We start from the raw sequence: 20,947 nt of genomic DNA on the forward strand, positions 1-20,947 counted from the left end.
TAAAATAAAATAAAATATAAGATTCTGCAATTACTTATAAATATATTTTATGATAAGTCACAAAATTTCTTAACAGAAGGAAAAAAGAGAAATAGAGGAAGGATAAAATATTAGAGGGCACTGGTTTTAGTTATTAAATCAACACTATAAACATGAATGACTTTCCTTCAGCAAGAAAGGAGAGTAATCTTAGAAACAGAAAAAGCCAATTTGACACACAAGATACACAAGAGAGTTGCTAAAACTGATTTAAACAAGCTTGTTTATTTATTTTGAGAGAGAGAGAGAGAGCACATGCATGGGAGGGGCAGAGAGAGAGAGGGAGACAGAGAGAAACCCAAGCAGGCTCCGCACTGTCAGTGTGGAGCCTGATGTGGGGCTTGAACCCATGAACCGTGAGATCATGCACTGAGCCAAAATCAAGAATTGGACGCCTAACTGACTGAACCACCCAGGTTCAGTTGTAGAAGTTGTATAATTTAAGTTGTATAATTAAAACACCAGTACTCCTTAATTCTCAAGGTATGGAAATGGAGGGACGAGGGTCATTAAGTGATCTCTCATTTAGAAAGATAAAAGAGAAAGAATCTTATCATGAAGGCTTCTTTCCTTTTTGTTCTAATGTATCTGTCAAATGAACAACCTTGCACCTGTCAAAAGTTCCTCTGAGGGCAACTGTACTTTCTTATTGTCCTTGGGGAATTATGCCAACTGGAGAGCTATCACATGAATTTAAACACAAAGGGAGCATGTGTTTGGTACAAAGAACCAAATAGACTAAGATGATCCAATGGGAACTATAACAGTCAGTTACGATACCCTGGCCAAAGACCAGTCATCCCCATCTAAGCACCTAGCAGAATCCTTCACTTCAAGCAGATGAAACTAAGTGTGGTAGTTCTCAGGAACACAACAAAACTAAGGAAAGTCCTTATAATGTATAATACCTTGTAAAAGCGAGCCAAAGCAAAATTTATTTAAAGGATGCTGCTCTGATGAGATCTTTTAAACTTGTCAGTCCTTGGGATTGACTGAAGAATGAATTTATCAGGCCTGTTTCTGTCCTCTCTCTTTAGACTTTATCTGATAACTGTCCATAAGGCGACAAAGACAGACTGAGAGACAAATGGTACTGTTGTTAGGAGACAATATAAACTTAGCATTTGGGAGCTCAACAACAACAAAAATTGATGCTCAGTACCAGTGTGGTACCTATCTCACTGCTGGCGCTAGAGAAATCCCTGAGTGACTGACTCAGGGGCCTCACAGGAGTGCCCTGTTCTGAATTTCGGGTTAAAAAAAATTTTTTTTAACATTTATTCATTTATGAGAGACAGAGAGCACAAGCAGGGGAGGGGCAAAGAGAGAGGGAGACACAGAATCCAAAGCAGCCTCCAGGCTCCGAGCTGTCAGCACAGAGCCCGACGCGGGGCTCGAACTCACAAGCTGTGAGATCATGACCTGAGCCAAAGTCAGACGCTTAGCTGACTGAGCCACCCAGGTGCCCCTGAATTTAGGGTTTTGAGCCATGTTAGCGAGAGTGGATCTCAACTGGATCTCAGTGGAAAACCAGGATCTTTGACTACTGTTTTCCCAAAGATCTACCAGAAGACCCTGTTAATCCAGCAGTTTTGATAGACATGAGTAAAGCATAGTATATTCAGGTGATCCTCCATACCTTTAAAATATTTAACCTCTCGAAGCTGTTACTCATATCCTCTTTACAGTTTCACATTTCCTGTTTCCCCCAACTCCCAAAGAAGCCTCCCTAACAGAACCTACTACTTTCATAAAAGCCTTGACTATCCATTTGCATGCTTCTTTCTGCTGTTTCTAGGTCTTGAATTGGAGCTTCTCTCGAGAATTATGCTAAGAGTAGAGCCCAAGCCATTGCACTGCTTAACTCCTGGAGGCACCATCCCCATTATAGTCTATGTGAATGGTAACCCATTGACTTGTATAGTGCATCACCTGCATGACCCCATGTGGCACCTACATATAAAAGATCAAATGGACAGGGGCACTGGGTGGCTCAGTCATTTGAGCGTCTGACTTTGGCTCAGGTTGTGATCTCATGGTTTGTGGGTTCGAGCCCTGTGTCAGCCTCTGTGCCAATAGCTCAGAGCCTGGAGCCTGTTTTGGATTCTGTGTCTCCTTCTCTCTCTGCCCCTCCCCTGCTCGTGCCCTCTCTCTCTCAAAAATAAATAAACATTAAAAAATTAAAAAAAAAAAAAAGATCAAATGGGCAAACATGAGAGGAAAAGATTAAATGGGTTACTGTAGAAGGAAATTGTGTGTGTGTGTGTGGGGGGGGGGGGCAGTGATTAGCCTTGTGACCTGTGAGTGTCAATCCTTTTTTTTTTTCTTTTTCATTTTCCAGAGATCTTTGGGTCATCTTTCATGATAGTTCTGCAAATCTTCGAGACTTTCATGGGGAGATTTTACCTTATGAGAAGATCATTATTCACCCAAACTTCACTGCCACCTCTCCTAAAAATGACCTCATGCTGATAAAGTTGTCTGTACCTTTCACTTTCTTCTCCACCAATATGTTTCAGTTGCCTACTCTCAAGAATGCAGTTAAAGATTGCTTGATTCACACCTGGTTACAGACTAAAGACTTTATTGGTGAGTGACTATCAAAAAGAAGAGATAGTTCTTGGATATATTCACATCTTCAAGATCTCTGAGGAATTAGGGGAAGGAATTGGAACTTAGAGGCCTAGTGTCAGATTTCTAAGCCTGTGTGGAAAACTAGAAATGGCATGAGCGGTATTGGCTTTCTACAGAAGAGATGATCTTTTGGGCCTTGAGAATCGATTCCTAGATCAAGGTGTTACATGTGTGTATCCCATTGGCACACCCTGCAGGGACTGGAACTCAGGGATCTATGTTTGAGTATTGGTTCTACCATTCATTGTAGGTTTATGAACAAATTCTTTAACTTCTTTGGATCTTAATTTGAAAATTGGTAAAAAATCCTACTTTCCCTTGACCTAACAGGAGTGATATTGTTATCAATCACAATGATAATGACTACCATTTGCTGATCGCTGATTACCTACCAAGCACTAAGCATACTATAGATATTATACAGCCATCATCACATATCATGTAGATACGTTTTCTTGGGATTAATACCTTATAAAAGAGGAAACTAAGACTTTGAGAAATTAATTATCCAAGATCATGAACTTGGTGATGACAGAGCTTGGATTCAGATCTTGTTTGATGTGTGGAGTATCTTCTCACCAACCATCCCTTGATGCTGATCATCTTTCAGAGATGATAAACAGAGCAGGAGGATGTGTTTGACCCATGGTGTGTTCCATCAGTTCTTCTGCAGTCCATTCTTACTGAGAAGAAGGCTTGAAGGAGAAGGAGGTAGGATGCCTTATGAAAAGGCAAACAGGAATGAAAGTCTCCTTTATTTCTTGTGCTTAGGAAATTCACATAGTAAGCTGCAAAGTGTCACGGCTCAATTGAACTTTAATGTAAACTGCAAAAAAATACTGGGTGAAAAACTCCTTGAAGACATGTTCTGTATGGGACCCACGCTAGGAAGTCAGGATCACTGCCAGGTAAGTCTTCTTACCTCATTTGTGCATAAACTCAGTCTCTGTGTCTCTCCTCCTTCATCGAGGGTCCATCTCGATTTTTCAGTAGGCTAGGAGCTCAGAGAATAAGGGGCTAAAGAATGATCACTCTTCTCCCCCCTGTGATAGAGACAAGAGAAATAGATTTTCGAGGAGTGGAAAGCTGTCTTCCAGATAGTTCTTTGAAATAATCTGTCTAGGGATGAGTGGGAGGTATAAGGGTAGTTAGTGCATTGGAAAGAAGCTTTCATACTAGATTCTTATATCCTGGACCCCTTTGCATGGCAAATATAGTGGCTTTCATTTTTGTTCAGGTATGAAATCTCAGGTGGTAAGGAAGTTCTCATTCCTGTACTCTATCTGGCAGGTGGTCACAGCTGCACCAGCCATATGTGGCGGTGAATTACAAGGGATTTTGTCTTGGGAAACCGGATGTATTCTAACAGGATACATTGTTGTCTTCACTGACCTACACAGCTACGTGCCATGGATCAAGAACATTATTTCTACAAAATAAGCTGATGTAGAGCTCCACTGATACCCTTACCTCCCAGCTGATCCACGGCAACCACATTATGTATCACAGTCCCAGTCTTTCCTAGGATCTAGGCTTGATTGGAGTTTCAAAAGAGATCATTGATGATTCCTGGGTGTTGGCATGACTCTAGTCTTTCTTTTTATTTTATTTTTTTTAACATTTATTAATTTTTGAGAGACAGAGAGAGCATGAGTGGGGGAATGACACAGAGAGAGCGAGACACAATCTGAAGCAGGCTGCAAGCTCCGAGCTGTCAGCACAGAACCCAGCCTGGGGGTCCAACTCATGGAGCACGAGATCATGACCTGAGCTGAAGTCAGATGCTTAACTGACTGAGCCACCCAGGCACTCCTAGTATCTCTTTTTAAATGTTATTTATTTTTGAGAGAGAGCGCATGTGTGAGAGAGAGCAGGGGAGGGACAGAGAGAGAGGGAGACAGAGAATCCAAAGCAGGCTCTGTGCTGTCCAGCGCAAAGCCCTATGTGGGTCTCCAACCCACAAATTGTGAGATTATGACCTGAACTGAAGTCAGACACTCAACCGACTGAGCCACCCAGGCACCCTGACTCTAGTCTCTTTAATGTTCCTAACACTGAAAACATGAATGCTGGCCTCAAGAAGTGGAGTTCACCCAGGAAGCTTTTGGGATTCTACCAATTCAGATATTTCTGTTAAAATACTCCCTGCCATATCTTAAGAACACAAAAAACGAGTGGAAATGAGGGATAATAACTACCAAGAGTTTATTTGGGCGAAGTGTAAACCACATAGCTGAGCAGTAATTTGCCAAAAGTTGGTCAGATGATTAGCAATTTTTCTAATGACCAAGTGTCTCCTGGGTATGTGTATGTGTGTGTGTGTGTGTGTGTGTGTGTGTGTGTGCATGTTTGTGTGTACAGGTGGTGCAGTTAGTTTCCATTAGTTACTTAAAAGATCTATAGAATTCAAGTTTGCCTAGGTTTACTGAGGCCACCCAAAGGTCTTTGTATGTTTGGAATAAGGATTTCTGTATTTTGAACTATAGCTGTTATGCATAATGATATTCATTATGCATAAATGATTCATAAATGATAGATGAGGTTTTTTTCCAGGACATTTTCCTTCCAGTTTACTGCTTTTTATTTAAAATCACACATACTTTCTTAAAGGGGTACAAAGTGGTGGAATTCATGAGGATTTTGCCTTGGAGTTTTCATACATGCCCCTGAATACAACCTTCTATACGACGTGTGAATTCATGAGCACACACTTCCATCCACAAGCACACTCAAAAAACACTTGTCATTCCAAAAATGTGTTCTCTACATATTATTTTTCTTTAGTTCATGATAGATTAAACTGATTTTAAACTAAAGCCTATCTATTTTCATATAAAATATTGACTCTTCAAGAAATTTGTGCCTGAAATGTGAAATGCATTTTTGTTTTTCCCATGCTGTGAAATGTTGGGATTTCCTAAAATTCAAATTGCCACCCAGTTGATTAAATCACATACTTTTCCAAAGATTCAGAAAACTAAAATAGTTTTCTTTTTAAGACTCTTATGGGGATCAGAGATAATGTGGGAAACGTTTTGTATGCAGAGGAATAGTATAGCGATTGGCAGCAGTTAGTAGTTTTGACAGTTTCCACCTGTTTCACCCTTTTGCCTATTTAATTCCTACTACTCCAAGTTGCTAACAATCCTTTTCGCCTTTATCATATGCCAGGCTGTCTATTGTCATCAGCCGGCTGAACTAGTTGCAACTGAACTTTTTACTGAGATGATCTTTCTAACAACCTACCCTGATTCCTGTCCTTTGTTTTTTTTCTTGCCTCTTACCTAGAGCTCTTATTGTCTCCATTCCACTGCAGTTGTTCTAGGCTGAATCGGATGTTTTAATTATAAGCCTTTCCTTATTGATTAGGTCATAAATCCTTCCATTATTGGGCATTTTTACTTCTTTATATTTTCTGGACTTGAGTTTTCCTTGTATGAGTTTTCCTTCTCTCCATCTCATCTCACTCCTCAATTTGAAAAGGAAAAGGTAAGTCTGTCTCTCCAGCTGTGTCTGTCTGTCTGTCTGTCTATCTATCTATCTATCTACCGATCTATCCATCTAATCAACATCTCATCATCATCTGTTTGTCTAACCGAGACTGGGCTGTTTGTCGCATGACTAATTTTTGGAGTGTGCAAATATGTTTCTAATTATCCTGCCAATTTCACCTAAATTCCAATTCTGCATATGACTGATTCCAAAGACTATTTTAAGTTAGTTTACCAAGAATTTCACGTGTCACATCCACCTTCCCCTCCTGACATTCCCACCAACCACTGCTCATTTCCTTTCTGGTTCCTTATTCTCTCGTACGTGGGCTGGAGCTAATGCTCCATGACCTTCTCTGTAGCTTAAGTACATTGCAGTAAAATGGATCCCTGATACCAACCAACAGATTTCAGTATAGTAAATGGAGAATAGGGACAGGAATGCTTGCCCTGTTTGATCAAGTGGATGGCTCTTCTCTGCACTCTGGTTTCCCATCTTATCTCCAAGCTTGTGATTCAATCATGTCTGACCTTCAGCTCAGGAGGAGAGGGATCACCTCTTGGGTACATAATTTTATTTATATATTACTTCAAAGATCCTTTCTGAATTCATGTGTCTATGTTACATTTTTGGCTTCTATTTACCCCTCACTTATTTATTCATCTTAGACCCATTCCAGCTTCCTGGGGAGTTCATTCAGAAATCTGTTTCTGGGTCTTCGTTTCTATTGTTTCCCTGGGTAAACTATTGTAACCTCACCATACTTGCCGACCACTTAATGCTTCTGGCATCACAGTTTTTCTTCCTCAGTCCATGTCCTTCTTTGGAGGAGATTGATATCCAGTTTCAGTAGACTGTGGTTCAGTTCTTAGCCTCGAATTGACAAACTATAAATTTGGGAAATCAATGAGCTTTGATTTTTAGATTGGCTTTATGTATAAAACAAAAAGAGTTAGACTGGATGATCTCAGTAGCGGACACTGTAACTGCCCTCCCACAGTCCTCTCCACCCCTCCTCTGTTAGGTCACAGTCATCCCCTAGGGTGCAGTCTGACCTAAACTTATCAGTGAGCTCCCTGTGTCTGGCTCAGGGATGGATATATGATGCAATTTGGCTTATGAAACATCAGTGTCTTAATGTTCAGTGTTGAGATAACATTGTAATGAGCTCTGTTGAGACCTTGTGTGGGCAGTGTGGCAGGCGAATGAGACATCAGAATTGCTGCTGTCGGGGAAGCTGCCTAAGGATCACATGCATTCACAGAGGAGGTTGAAACAAGAGAATGGCCCAGAAATGTAGCTGTAGCTGAAGTCCTGATTAAACCATTCCAGAATTTAAGTCTTTTCTCTGGATAGTTTTAGTAATATAATCTACTACTAAATTCCTTTCAGTGTTTAGGACAATTTGAGTTGGGCTTTCTGTTGCTATAATTAAAAACATATCCAGGGATACAGTTTCCAAGTCCCTTCTGTCTCTGCTATCAATCTAGACTAATGTGTGCTAAATGCCCGGTGTATCCATTCTTACTAATTTTCAGAAATACCTGTGGGCTCATTTTTATTAGACACAAACATTCTGCATCTTCTCAAATTTTTAGTTTTATTCATTATAGTCAGAAAATACACTTTGAATGATTTCAGTCTTTGTAACCTTATTGAGACTTGTGGGCTAACGTGACCTATCTTGGATAATGTTCTGTGTGCACTTGAGAAGAAAGTGTATTCTCTGCTTTTGTTGGGTGGAGTGAACTCTGTTTGTTAGGCCTAGTTAGTTTATTTTATTGTTCAAGTATTCTATTTCCTTACTAATCTTCTGTTTACATGTTTTACTGAAAGTGACATAATGAAGTTCTTCCTTCAATTTTGTTAATATTTGCTTCATATAATGTGGGTCTTTGTTGTTTGGAACATATATAATCATTTTTTTTGCTAAACTGAATTTTTTATTAATGTATAATGTCTTTTGTCTCTTGCAACAGTTTTTGACTGAAAGTCTATTTTGTCTGATATTAGTATAGTTACTTTAGCTCTCTTTTGGTTAGTATTTATATGGAGTATCTTCTTCTGTCTGTTCAACCTATTTGTGTCTTTGGATCTAAAGTGAATTTCATGTAGCTTTTGAAAGAAATTGAAGGATACACAAAGAAATGGAAAAATATTCCATGCTTAAAGATTGGAATAACAAATATTGTTAAAATTTCAATACTATCCAAAGCAATCAACACATTCAGTGCAATCCCTACCAAAATAGCACCAGCATTCTTCACAGAGCTAGAACAAACAACCCTAAAATTTGTATGGAACCACAAAAGACCCCAAATGGCCAAAGTAATGTTGGAAAAGAAAACTAAAGCTGGAAGCATCCAAATATCAGACTTATAACCTGTATTATACAAAGCTGTAATCATCAAGACAGATGGTATTGGCATAAAAACAGACACATAGATCAATGGAACAGAATAGAGAACCCAGAAATGGACCCACAAATACATGGTCAACTAATCTTCAACAAAACAGGAAAGAGTATCCAGTGGAAAAAAGACAGTCTCTTTAGCAAATGGTGCTGGGAGCACTGGACAACAACATGCAGAATGAAACTAGACCACTGTCTTACACCGTACACAAAAATAAATCCAAAATGGGTGAAAGACCTAAACGTGAGACAGGAAACCATCAAAGTCCTAGAGAAGAAAACAGGCAGCAACCTCTTTGACCTAGGCTGCAGCAACTTCTCACTTGACATGTTTCCAGAGGCAAGGGAAACAAAAGCAAAAGTGATCTGTTGGGACCTCATTGAGATAAAAAGCTTCTAGGGGTGTCTTGGTGGCTCAGTTAAGCATGCCACTTCAGCTCAGGTCATGATCTCATGGTTTGTGAGTTTGAGCCCTGCATCCGGCTCTGTGCTGACAGCTAAGAGCGTGGAGCCTGCTTCAGATTCTCTCTCTCTCTCTCTCTCTCTCTCTCTCTCTCTGCCCCTCCCCCACTCACACTCTGTCTGTCTCTCTTAAAAATGAATAAACATTAAAAAATTAAAAGATAAAAAGCTTCTGCACAGCAAATGAAACAATCAATAAAACTAAAGGCAAACAACAGAATGGGAGAAGATATTTGCAAATGACATATCGCATAAAGGGTTAGTATCTAAAATCTATAAAGAACTTATCAAACTCAACACCCAAAAAACAAATAATCCAGTGAAGAAATGGACAGAAGACATGAATAGACACTTTTCCAAAGAAGACATCCAGATTACTAACAGACACATGAAAAGATGCTCAACACCACTCATCATCAGGGAAATACAAATCAAAGCCACAATGAGATACCACCTCACACCTGTCAGAATGGTTAAAATTAACAACTCAGAAAATAGCAGATGTTGGTGAGGATGTGGAGAAAGGGGATCCCTATTGCACTGTTCATGGGAATGCAAACTGGTGTTGCCACTCTGGGAAACAATGTGGAGGTTCCTCAAAAAATTAAAAATAGAACTACTGTATGACAGCAATTGCACTACAAGGAATTTATCCAAAGGACAAACATGCTGATTTGAAGGGGCACATGCACCCCAATGTTTATAGCAGCACTATCAACAACAACCATTGGAAAGAGCCCAAATGTCCATCAACTGATGAATGGATTAAGAAGATGTGGTACACACACAGACACACACACGCACACACACACACACACACACACACACACACACACACACACACTGGAATACTACTTGGCAATTAAAAAGAATGAAATCTTGCCATTTGCAACAACATGGATGCTATTGGAGGGTATTATGCTAAACAAAATAAGTCATAGAAAGAAAGATACCACATGATCTCATTCATATGTAGAAGTTGAGAAACTTAACAGATGAACATAGGGGAAGGGAAGAAAAAACAAGATAAAAACAAAGAGGGAGGCAAATCATAAGAGACTCTTAAACACAGAGGGTTGATGAGAGGGGTGAATGGGGGGATCGGTTAAACGGGTTATAGTCATCATAGAGGGCACTGTTTGGGATCAGCACTGGTTGTCATATGTAAGAGATGAATCACTGGGTTCTACTCTGAAGCCAAGACTACACTGTATGTTAATTAACTTGAGAATAAAAAAAAATAAGTAAAGGGAGTTTCATGTAGACAGCGTACACAAAGGCTCATTTAAAAAAATTCCTGCTAGTCTCTGTATTTTGATTGAAGAATTTAATCCATTTTACATTGAAAGTAGTTGCTGATAAGCAAGGACTTCTGTAATTTTGCTGTTTGTTTTGTGCAAGTCTTAGACTTTTCTGTTTTCATTTTCTTCATTCCTTTATTTCCTTCATTACTGTCTTCTGTTTTGTTGTGTTGATTTTTCTTGCACTAAACTGATTCCCTTATATTTTCCTTCTGTGTATATATTTTTAGCTATTTTCTTTCTGTGATTATATTTAACATCCTAAATTTATAACATGTAGTTTGAATTGATACCAACTTTACTTTAGTAGCATACAAAAACTCTGTTCTATATAGCACTATTCCCCTTTATATGTTGTCAAAAGTTACATAATTATACATTATTTGCCCAATAAAATGGATTTATACTATTTTATGCATTTGTATTTTAAATTATGTATAAAATGAAATGTGGAGTTACAAAAACCAAAAATACAATAAAGCTGGCTTTAGTATTAGCCCATTAGTTATCTTTAGTGGCGATCTTTATATTTTTATTTTCAAGTTACTGTCTGTTGTTCTTTGATTTCAAACTGAAGTATTTCCTTTAGCATTTCATTTAGGACAAGTCTACTGGCAACAGACTCTCTCAGCTTTTATTTATCCAGAATTATCTTCATTTCTCACTCATTTTTGAAGGACAGTTTTGCTGGATTCAGAATTTTTTGGTTGACATTTTTTTCTTTCAGCACTTTAAATATGCCACCCCACTGCCCTCTGTCCTATATAATTTTTTATGAAAATTTGGCTGTTAATCTTCTGAGAATTCCTTGTACGTGAAAAGGTGCTTCTCTCTTGCTGCTTTCAGATTGTCCCTTGTCTTTGTCTTTTTACTGATTATAATGTGCCTTGATGTGGATCTGAGTTTATCCTACATAAAGCAAAAGATTAGGGTCTTCTCAGGTCTTTTCTGAGCATGCATCTTTCCCTGTACATGGGTGTGGTTTTTAAGTTCCCCGGTGTATGTAGCTGCTTTTAAATTCCTTAATTTCCCAAAGACACTTACCCCAACTTTCCCTTTGAGTCTTTAGATGGTCTATTGTATGTCTCAACAGTAACTTTTCTTGCCCCACATCTGCTCTGCTTCCTCAGGGACTGAGGTCCCACAATGAGAATGCAGATTGCCATTTTCAAGACTTCTGCCAGGCTAGAAAGAGTGTGGGCAAGGGTAAATGAAAATACCACAAAGCTTTCCTAGCATTTTCAATTTTCTTTTTCTTGAACCAGTGTTTCCATGGTTGCTATAAATCTTTTAATGTTTTCCAGAGTTCTGACACAGTTTTGACAGTTTCTGCTTGTTTTCTATGGTTTCTGTGGAGGGACAATAGCTTAGGGCTGCCTGTCCACCATTTTGCTCACATTATTACTCATCTCTGGCATGTGAGTTTTTGCTTTATGTCTTGAATTGTTTTTGGTGTCTTCTACTTGGGGGTGTCAAGGCTCTGTAGGGCAAATGTAATCAGGCAGATGCACAGAAGAGAGCAGGGTCTGGTTTGAACTGGTTTGTGGTAACCAGGACTTGGAGCCTGGGAGGAGGGCAGCCTGCAGGCCGAGAAACTTCCAACAAGGGAGATTTCAAGTTTGGCCTCTAAAAAAACTTTCAAGAGTTCTAAAATTTGATTAACCTCAGGGGATAAGGGCTGAAAGTTTCTCTGGGTTTCCCTTGACTGCATCAGATTTGGTTCCTCAGTGCATAACCCTTCTTGGGGACAATGAAGAGTAGGAAAGAAGGAGAGAGAAAGTCAGAGGGAGATAGTTGGCTTCCATAGCACTATTATTACTGGACTTTTCCCTAAGTTCTTGTGTGAATACAGTTTTCTCTTGCACTGAGAATGAGAACAGCAGCAGCTTTCTTTGGGCCACACAGCACTAGTCAGGCAGGAGGAAGCCTGGGCTGATCCCTGGAGAGCTGTAGAACATTCCAGTTCAGTTTCTTTCTCTGGAGGTGAGTGTCTGCCAGGGTTCCCCTCTGTAAAGGAGAGAGCAAAAGAGGATCAGCATGGGAAGTTCTGGGCCTAGATGCTCTCTAGAACAAGGACATCTACAGCAGAATGGATGACCTCATCTTCAAATCTGCCATGCACAGCAGAGAGCAGATTTGACCTGACTCAGTGCTGGGCATAGGCATAGACCCTTGCTCTTGTCAGGACACTCTTCTATCCTTTGATTGTATCTGGTCCTGGCTAAACAAAAATTATGGAAGGAGACTTCCGCTAATAAGTCTGTTCTTGATCCTTGTCACCCAACTGTCATTTCCAAAGGGATCTCCAGAGAGAGGGCTGCATATTGACAGGGCAGCATTTCAGCAAAGACCAAAGGGAGAGGAAGCAGAGTTTGCTTCAACAATTGGTCATAGCTGGGGGTGCCTGGGTGACTCAGTTGGTTGAACTTCTGACTGTTGATTTTGGCTCAGGTCATAATCTCAGGCTGGGATCAAGTCCTGTGTCAGGCTCTGTGCTGAGCATTGAACCTGCTTAGGATTCTCTCTCTTTCTCTCTTCCTCCGCCCCTCTGCCCTGCTCACTTGCTCTTTCTCTAAAATAAAAAAAAAATCAAAAGATTGGCCATAGCCAGGACTAAATAAGCTTTGTTCATAGATTTCGTTCTTAATTGATTCATTGATTTATTCATTTAAAAATAATTGAATATCAGAAACAGTAAACAAGCATGACCAAGTTTTTACTTTTTATGGTGCTTACCTTATAATAGGAGACAGATAGTAAACAAAAAGTAAAAACACAATTTTAGATGAGGAGAGCAAAGGAGATAAATAGATTCTGGTGAGCTGATAGAGAGTAAAGGGTAGAATGTGTTTTTTGTTTTTTGTTTTGTTTTGTTTTGTTTGTTTGTTTAGGAAGGATCATGAGGAAAGGCTCCCTGAGCTTGGGCACTTGAGCAAATACCTGAAGGAAATGAGGGATGTATCTCAGAAATTGTAAGGGGCTCAGGACCTTGGGTCTGTTTTATTTTATTGACAGCTGAATTTTTTTTCATTTGATTTTGGAGGAAAAACCTATTTGTTATCTCTGAGAAGACTCTCCTTACTTTCTGTTGGATTGAGACCATGGCTACTTATGTGTAGGGCTTGGGCTGAGCCCAGAGTTCACATTTGGTGGCTTTGGCTCCCTGCTGGATCCAGGGTTTTGAGCTCTCACGAAGGCAGGGGGTGTTGAAATTGGACCTTTAGCCTCTTGTCTGCCAGTTCCAACATGAGGTGATATGGGACAGCTGGAGGTTGAGGATGGCAGTTCCTCCCATGCCCTCCTCTGGACCTTCCCCTATCAGTCTGGTGGATTGTTGGTATGAGGGTTGGGAGAGAGAGGCCTCTGACTGATTAAGCCTGGGTGCTGTTTAGTCTGTCACCTATGAGAAGACACATTTACTGGGGAGAAAAGCAAGGCAGGATTCCCCTTCCAAGAATAGAGGGCATAAAGTGAGAATTCACTCCGGCAGCTAGCTGACCTGTAGTCGGAGAAATACTCAGGCCTTGCCCTCAAGATCTTACAGAAAATCCTCAAAGAGTTGTCCATACCCATGCCTGACAGTGACACCTATGGTGATACAAGTAAAAGGAAAAACTTTCAAATGGATCTAGGGCAAATGGACCTTATGTCTTGGAGAAGCAAAGTAAACATGTACCTGCTCTGGGTAGGAGTGGGCAGAAAGACTTTTCTATAGTCTGGAGCAGGACTCACAGGAAAGAATATATTTGGTGGATCGCATAGTTGAGGACATTCATGATGGAAGTGAGTTAGTGGTAAAAAGGAACACACTGGTCAGGGAGGCAGACTCGGTGGCTATTCACAGCACGATGGAAGGCAGGAAGACCTGTGGAATGAGAGATGTGGGTGGTGCACCCTGGGCAGGAGCTGGCTGTCTTGCCTATGGTATGCCATTGGTGACTGGGCTCATCTTCCTGGCTAGATTTAATTTTCTTCATATATCATGGTGGTCTTTAAAAAGATCAATACTGATCATGTAGGGGGAACAGTAGGACATGAACCCTTCCTAGACATGTTGTGGAGTCTGAGAACAGGAGAGGGATATTTTCTTTACCTGAAACTGTTTTTATTTTGGGATCAGAAGCAGTGTGATCTCTTTTTTACTCTCTAGATTTCACAAGGAACAACCTCTCAGGACTAAATGTTGGAGAGTCACTCTAGTGCCACTGACTTCTATCTCATAGGCTTCCCTGGCTCCCCAGAATTACGCCATATTCTATTTGCTACCTTCTTCTTCTTCTGTTTGGTGACTCATGGGGAACATGTTCATCATTGTGATTGTCTGTGTTGATAAACGTTTGCAGTCCCCCATGTATTTCTTCCTTGGCCACCTCTCTGTCCTAGAAATCTTGCTCATATCTACTGCTGTTCCCTTGGTGCTCTGCGGGTTGCTGCTTCCTGGGATGCAGACAATATCTTTGACAACTGTGGTGCACAATTATATTTGTACCTTTCTTTGGGCACATCGGAATTCATATTAATGGGAGTGATGGCTGTAGACTGTTATGTGGCTGTCTGTAACCCTTTGAGGTACAACATCATTATGGACAGCCACACCTGCATCTGGGTGGTTATTGTGTCATGGGTGTTTCGGTTTCTATTTCAAATCTGGTCAGTCTATGCCACGTTTCAGCTTACCTTCTGCAAATCAAATGTGATAGACCATTTTTTATGTGACCGAACTATCCTGAGATGACAGCCATTTCACACAGTTTATTCTTTTTTAAATGGCTGTTTTCATTATCATTGGTGCTTTGATCCTACAGTCATCTCCTACACCTACATCATCTCTACCATCCTCAAGATCCCCTCAGCCTCAGGCCGGAGCAAAGCCTTCCCTACGTGTGCCTCTCACTTCACATTTGTTGTGATCGGCTGTGGCACCTGCTTGTTCCTCTATGTGAAACCCAAGCAAACGCAGGCAGCTGAGTACAACAGGGTAGCGTCACTGATGGTTTTAGTGGTGACCCCTTTCCTGAACCCATTCATCTTCACCCTCCGGAATGACAAATTCATAGAGGCCTTTCGAGATGTCATGAAACGCTGCTATCAACTCCTCAAGGATTAGCTGTGTCCTAAGGACAATAATGAACTCATCATCATGGACCTGAGTAATCTCAAAACACTAATTCAACCTGAAATGATAATTTTCATCAGTGGTAGCGCCACTGAATTTTATCTACTTGGCTTCCATGGCTCCAAAGAACTACACGATATTCTTTTTGCCACTTTCTTCTTTCTCTACTCAGTGACAGTCATGGGGAACATGGTCATCATTGTGATTGTCTGTGTTGATAAACGTCTGCAGTCCCCCATGTATTTCTTCCTTGGCCACCTCTCAGTCCTAGAGATCCTGATCACATCGGTTGCTGTCCCCTTAATGCTCTGGGGGCTGCTGCTTCCAGGGATGCAGGCAATGTCTTTGACAGCCTGTAGTGCACAATTATATTTGTACCTTTCTTTGGGTACGTCGGAGTTAGTATTAATTGGAGCAATGGCTGTGGACCGTTACGTGGCTGTCTGTAACCCTTTGAGGTACAACATCATTATGGACAGCCACACCTGCATCTGGGTGGTCATTGTGTCATGGGTGTTTGGGTTCCTATTTCAAATCTGGCCAGTCTATGCCACATTTCAGCTTACCTTCTGCAAATCAAATGTGATAGACCATTTTTTATGTGACCGAGGGCAACTGCTCAAACTATCCTGTGATGATAGCCTTTTCACAGAGTTTATCCTTTTTTTAATGGCTATATTCATTATTGTTGGTTCTTTGATCCCTACAATCATCTCCTACACCTACATCATCTCTACCATCCTCAAGATCCCCTCAGCCTCGGGCCGGAGGAAAGCTTTCTCTACTTGTGCCTCTCACTTCACCTTTGTTGTGATTGGCTATGGTACCTGCTTGTTCCTCTATGTGAAACCCAAGCAAACGCAGGCAGCTTGAGTACAACAGGGTAGCGTCACTGATGGTTTTAGTGGTGACCCCTTTCCTGAACCCATTCATCTTCACCCTCCGGAATGACAAATTCATAGAGGCCTTTCGAGATGTCATGAAACGCTGCTCACTGCTATCAACTCCTCAAGGATTAGCTGTGTCCTAAAGACAATCATGAACTCATTATTGTGGACATGAATAATCTCAAAGCACTAATTCAGTCTGAAATGATCATTTTCAACACCACGTGGTTTGTGATCTACAAGGGCATTTTAAGACACAGCTAGCGCTCCAATTTATAATCAGATGATTCCTACATGGGAGATCACATTATTTTTTTACCTGGACATATATGTTTTCTGTAGTTATAATACAACTTACAATATAAATTTAACAGGTGTAAATGAACAAAATATGTGTTTTTTTTTTTAAAGAACACTCAGCTTTTTGAATGGGAAAATCCAGGAAAAGTATAATTCTCTCCATGGCCGCTGACACACATGTTTGATTCTAGGTGCTGGAGTCATCTTCCCATATGTTTTCCTCTGCTTTCATGATTTCCTCACTGCCTAAAGCACCTTCTGTTTCTTATGTGAGTGGCTTCAAATCCAGCCTAAGGTCCTACCCTTTCTTGAGATTCCTTCCCCAACGTCCAACAGGGATGTACATACCTCTCTGTAAATCTTCTCAACTGGCAGTTGTGAGAGTGAACTCACTCCACAGTTCTGACTCCTCCCCAACCTCAGGGCCAGATGATTCAGATACATCTCTAATTGTTGTACTTTCTTATAGTGAGGAGGTTGGGCAATGCCTTAGAAAGAGGCATTTTCTCATCTGGCATGAGTCTCATGATCACACCAGTCCCAAATGTGGGAGGGCAACTGGCTAGTTTTGGGAATTGAAGTGACAAGGGTGAACTGATCTTGCTGTGCCCCTGGGCTGAAGCAGGTGTGCATGGAGGGCAGAAAAAGGGCAGCTGGTCACTTCTCCCCATAGTCCTCACATTGGTCAATCCTGACACAGGGCATTCCATCTCCCTTCTCTCTCAGCTACATTTCTGGGTTCCCTTCCTTCTCCGCCCTCACAAAGACCAGGTTTACCAAGCTGTCTTCCGGCTCTACAGTGAGCTTTCTCATCCACTTTGCAGTTCCAATATTGTGCCATCCCGGCCCCTTTCCTGTCACACCAGTATTTCAACTAATATTTCTGTATCATATGACACTGGTTTACTGATTTTTTTTCTGTATCACTATTTGTAAATACACAAATAGAATATTAGTCATCCAAATGTATTATCAAAAGGAGGATACTTAAAGAATTTACGTAACTTCCAGACTATCAGATATTTTACAGCTGTAAGAACAATGAGGAAGTTTTCTGTGCCATTAAGAGAAAGATCTCCACGATACACTGTTGAGTAAGAAAAGCAAAGAGCAGAGCATTTTGTTTAGTTTCTTAACTTTTTGTAAGACAAAAGTAGAATATACTTTATATTATTATTTGCATGGAGAGAAGTTTGGGAAGGGAGCACAGGAGGCTGGTGGTTGGGGAGGTGGCAGTGAGAGGGGGACTGAGGATGAGTGCTGGGAGTGAGGTCTTTACATGGTTCTGAACTCCACATCATACTATGCCTTACTAAGTCAAAAATAAAAGTAATCATCCTGCCTCTAATTGCCAAAAACGTTTGCTTGTTTCTACAAATACATCACTGTAGCAGAGAAGACATTTTGGCAGAAGAATCTTTGGTAAGTCTGGACGCTCTATAAGGTTTCCTTAGGGCTGAGTAGAGCAAATGGGAGAAGAGTTGGGATGGAACAGAGCAACAGAGCTTCACATTTTTCTTGTCCTGAGTCCTTGGCTACTTTTGTAGGGATATGGAGATCATCTTTAAATATCATGGATATACACCTCTTGTTATCTGATGGTTATGTTGGAAGTACCTTTTGTGAATCGGGGTTTTGTCTTTTCACTTTTTTATTGAAATATTCTGTCATGCAGCAGTGTTAACTTTGTTGTTGTCAAACGTAATTTTTATCTGTGATGTGTATGTGTGTATATTGCTTTAAAAGTGCTTTCCCATTCAAAGGACGTGAACAACAGTCTCTTGTGATAACTATAAAATAGGAGAAGAATGGGAAGAACACATGCAAAGTATTTTTTAACAGTTTTCAGTAATGACAGTGGTGGAGATAGTATTAGCAGTATTATTCTAGGACTGTTGTGTGTGTAATGTAAGATAAAGACAATGAATAATTATGGAATATTCTAGTTCTGAAAATAATATAGAGGAGGTTAGGTAAAGCCTCTAGGGTCTTGCATTTAAATTGTATATATCAGGATGGACTCACTTTATATAAATGGGCCCATTTTATATGTCCCTAGGTGTAGGTTGCATTCTTGCAATACTATTTCCCAAGATGAGTAATAGGACTTCTTGGAGAAATGGCTCTTTCCAGGTCTGGGCAAGAAATCTATAAGACGAGCTTGTAATATCTTATCATAATGGGGATCAAAGATTACTGGGGTGATGTTAAAAGGTATCAGGAGCTGACTGGAGGAGATTTCTACTGGCCAAAGATGAGAGAAGGTACACTTCAAAAAAATACAATGGTTGCAACCATTGGAAATCTATCAAATATATTTAAGTCCATGAGTTCATAATGGTGTTCCAAAAGCAGCCACCCTCAAAAGGTTACCTTCATTATTTGTCAGACCCAAGCCAGATCAAGGCTCTGGAACCAGCTACTAGTTACAGAAAGACATGCAGAGAACAGAAAGACATGTTTAACTATGCCATGAAGATGGAGTCACCGTAATGTGGACTGTGGGAAACTCTACAGTAAAAACCCTGATTCTTCAACAAAGAGATTGGAAGAAAATTAAAGAGCTGTAGAGAGAATCTATAGATTAAAATAGACTAAAAAACGTATGAAATAAAAATGTAGAATACTAAGCTATAGTGTGTAGCACTTCAGACTGGCCTGATAAAATTGTTAAGAAGTGCAAGGAAGTGATTACTACAAGGTCTGGATTGCAGTCACTTTTGAGAATATGAGGATTGCAGTTGGAATGGGGCAATGGAAATGTTTCTGGGGTTGCTATCAAATCTCTATTTCTTGATCTGGGTGGTGGTTTATAAGGGTATTCACCTCATAATGTATTAAGCTATATTTATGTTCAGTGTGGTCTTTCTGTATTCATGTTTTATATTAAAATGAAATGATTAAAAAGGCCTTCTATGGTGCAGCCACTGTGGAAGTCAGTATGGAAATTCCTCAAAAAATTAAAAACAGAATTACTATATGATCCAGGAATTTTACAACTGGGCATTTACTTGAAGGAATTGAAAACACTACTTTGAAAAGACATATGTATCCCCATGTTTATTGCAGCATTATTTACAATAGCCAAGATATGGAAGCAGTCCAAGTGTCCACTGATCGGTGAATGGCTAATGAGGATGTGGTTATATATAGTGGAATATTACCCAGCCACAAAAAAAGAATGGAATCTTTTGTTTGTAATGATGTGGATGGAGCTAGAGAGTATAATGCAAAGTGAAATAAGATAGTCAGAGAAAGACAAATACCATGTGATTTCACTCGTATGTGGAATTTAAGAAACAAAACAAATGAAAAAGAAAAAAAGAGACAAACACAAAAGTATTGTCCTAAATAGAAAACAAACTGGTGGTTACCAGAGGGGAGGTGGCTAGGGGGATGGGTGAAATAGATAAAGGGGATTAAGAGGATGCTTATCATGATGAGCACTGAAAAATGTGTAGAATTATTGAATAATTATATTGTATACCTGAAACCAGTGTAACACTGTGTGTTAATTATACTTGAATAAAAAATAATTGAAAAAAGTCTTATATATATTCTAATAGTTTTAATTTTTGGAGTTAGACATTTATATTTTTTAAACAAATGATTATTAATTTTGGGACAGGCAAAAGGTTAGTGATAACCTACATTCTCTACAAATCATGAGCCTTAGGCAAGGATTAGCCTCTAAAGACTTATTTAGGAGGCTATAATCTGAGTAGAGCAAAAGTATAAGAAATTAGACAGAAAAGGATGGTAAACAATGCAGTGTGATAAATACCATGCTGACTACTGTTTTGTGATGGGTCTTGGCTGTGCAGCATAATTGTGGTCAGGTTTTCTGGAGAAATTGTGCTCTGAAGGGTCCTTTGAAGTGAGATAGGGATAGGGAATTTGCTTGTCTCTTCCAAGTAGGGTTTCTGGGAGTGAGGCTTGTTTGCCTAAGGAGGTGGTAGTTAGGACTGAACAAAAGATGGAAGAAACAAGTGAGGTTAAGAAATAATAGAGATCTAATGTTTTATTCCTATATAGATAATCGGTTGTTACAGTACAGTTTATTGAAAAATCAGGCCTTTCCACATTGATTTGAGATGTCATACTGTCTTATAAGGAGTGCTTTTATTTCATGGGTCTGTTTCTGAGCTCTCTATTTTATTTATATGATGTGTTCATTTATGCTTATAGTACAGACCCCATACAGATTTATAATAAATATTACTATTAGTAAGCCTTATCCAATCTCCTTTTTCATTAGAACTAATTTGGCTATTCTTGACTATCTCCAAACTCTTAACATATG

The 20,947-nt window shown here is 39.9% G+C and overlaps 2 protein-coding genes and 2 pseudogenes across 5 annotated transcripts in view; 3 read left to right on the forward strand and 1 right to left on the reverse strand.

Annotated features, from left to right (window-relative positions):
• Positions 1–7,118, reverse strand: part of PRSS37 (serine protease 37) — a 29,974-nt gene extending 22,856 nt beyond the window's left edge. Inside the window, exons 1-2 of the mRNA XM_042926875.1 lie at positions 6,925–7,118; positions 3,596–3,716 (exon numbers count right to left, since the gene is read on the reverse strand). The gene's annotated coding sequence lies outside the window, so the exon portion shown is untranslated. The remainder of the gene's footprint in view (positions 1–3,595; positions 3,717–6,924) is intronic.
• LOC122212831 (olfactory receptor 9A4-like) overlaps positions 1–20,947 on the forward strand; it is an 85,532-nt gene that overhangs the window by 14,589 nt on the left and 49,996 nt on the right. For 2 of the 4 annotated variants that reach the window (XR_006199340.1, XM_042926823.1), the window contains exons 3-4: positions 2,381–2,628; positions 3,445–3,581. Coding sequence is in view for 2 of the 4 variants with exons in the window: in XM_042926823.1 (XP_042782757.1) it covers positions 2,381–2,628; positions 3,445–3,581 (385 nt within the window). In the remaining 2 variants the exon portion in view is untranslated. Of the gene's footprint in view, positions 1–2,380; positions 2,629–3,444; positions 3,582–3,963; positions 4,246–20,947 lie in introns of those variants that run through there. The other 2 variants (XM_042926812.1, XM_042926809.1) reach the window with 2 other exon arrangements.
• LOC122212875 lies at positions 14,522–15,448 on the forward strand (annotated as a pseudogene).
• LOC122212820 lies at positions 15,521–16,476 on the forward strand (annotated as a pseudogene).

This window comes from Panthera leo, chromosome A2 (genome assembly GCF_018350215.1).
Source record: "Panthera leo isolate Ple1 chromosome A2, P.leo_Ple1_pat1.1, whole genome shotgun sequence".
Classification (NCBI taxonomy): domain Eukaryota; kingdom Metazoa; phylum Chordata; class Mammalia; order Carnivora; family Felidae; genus Panthera; species Panthera leo.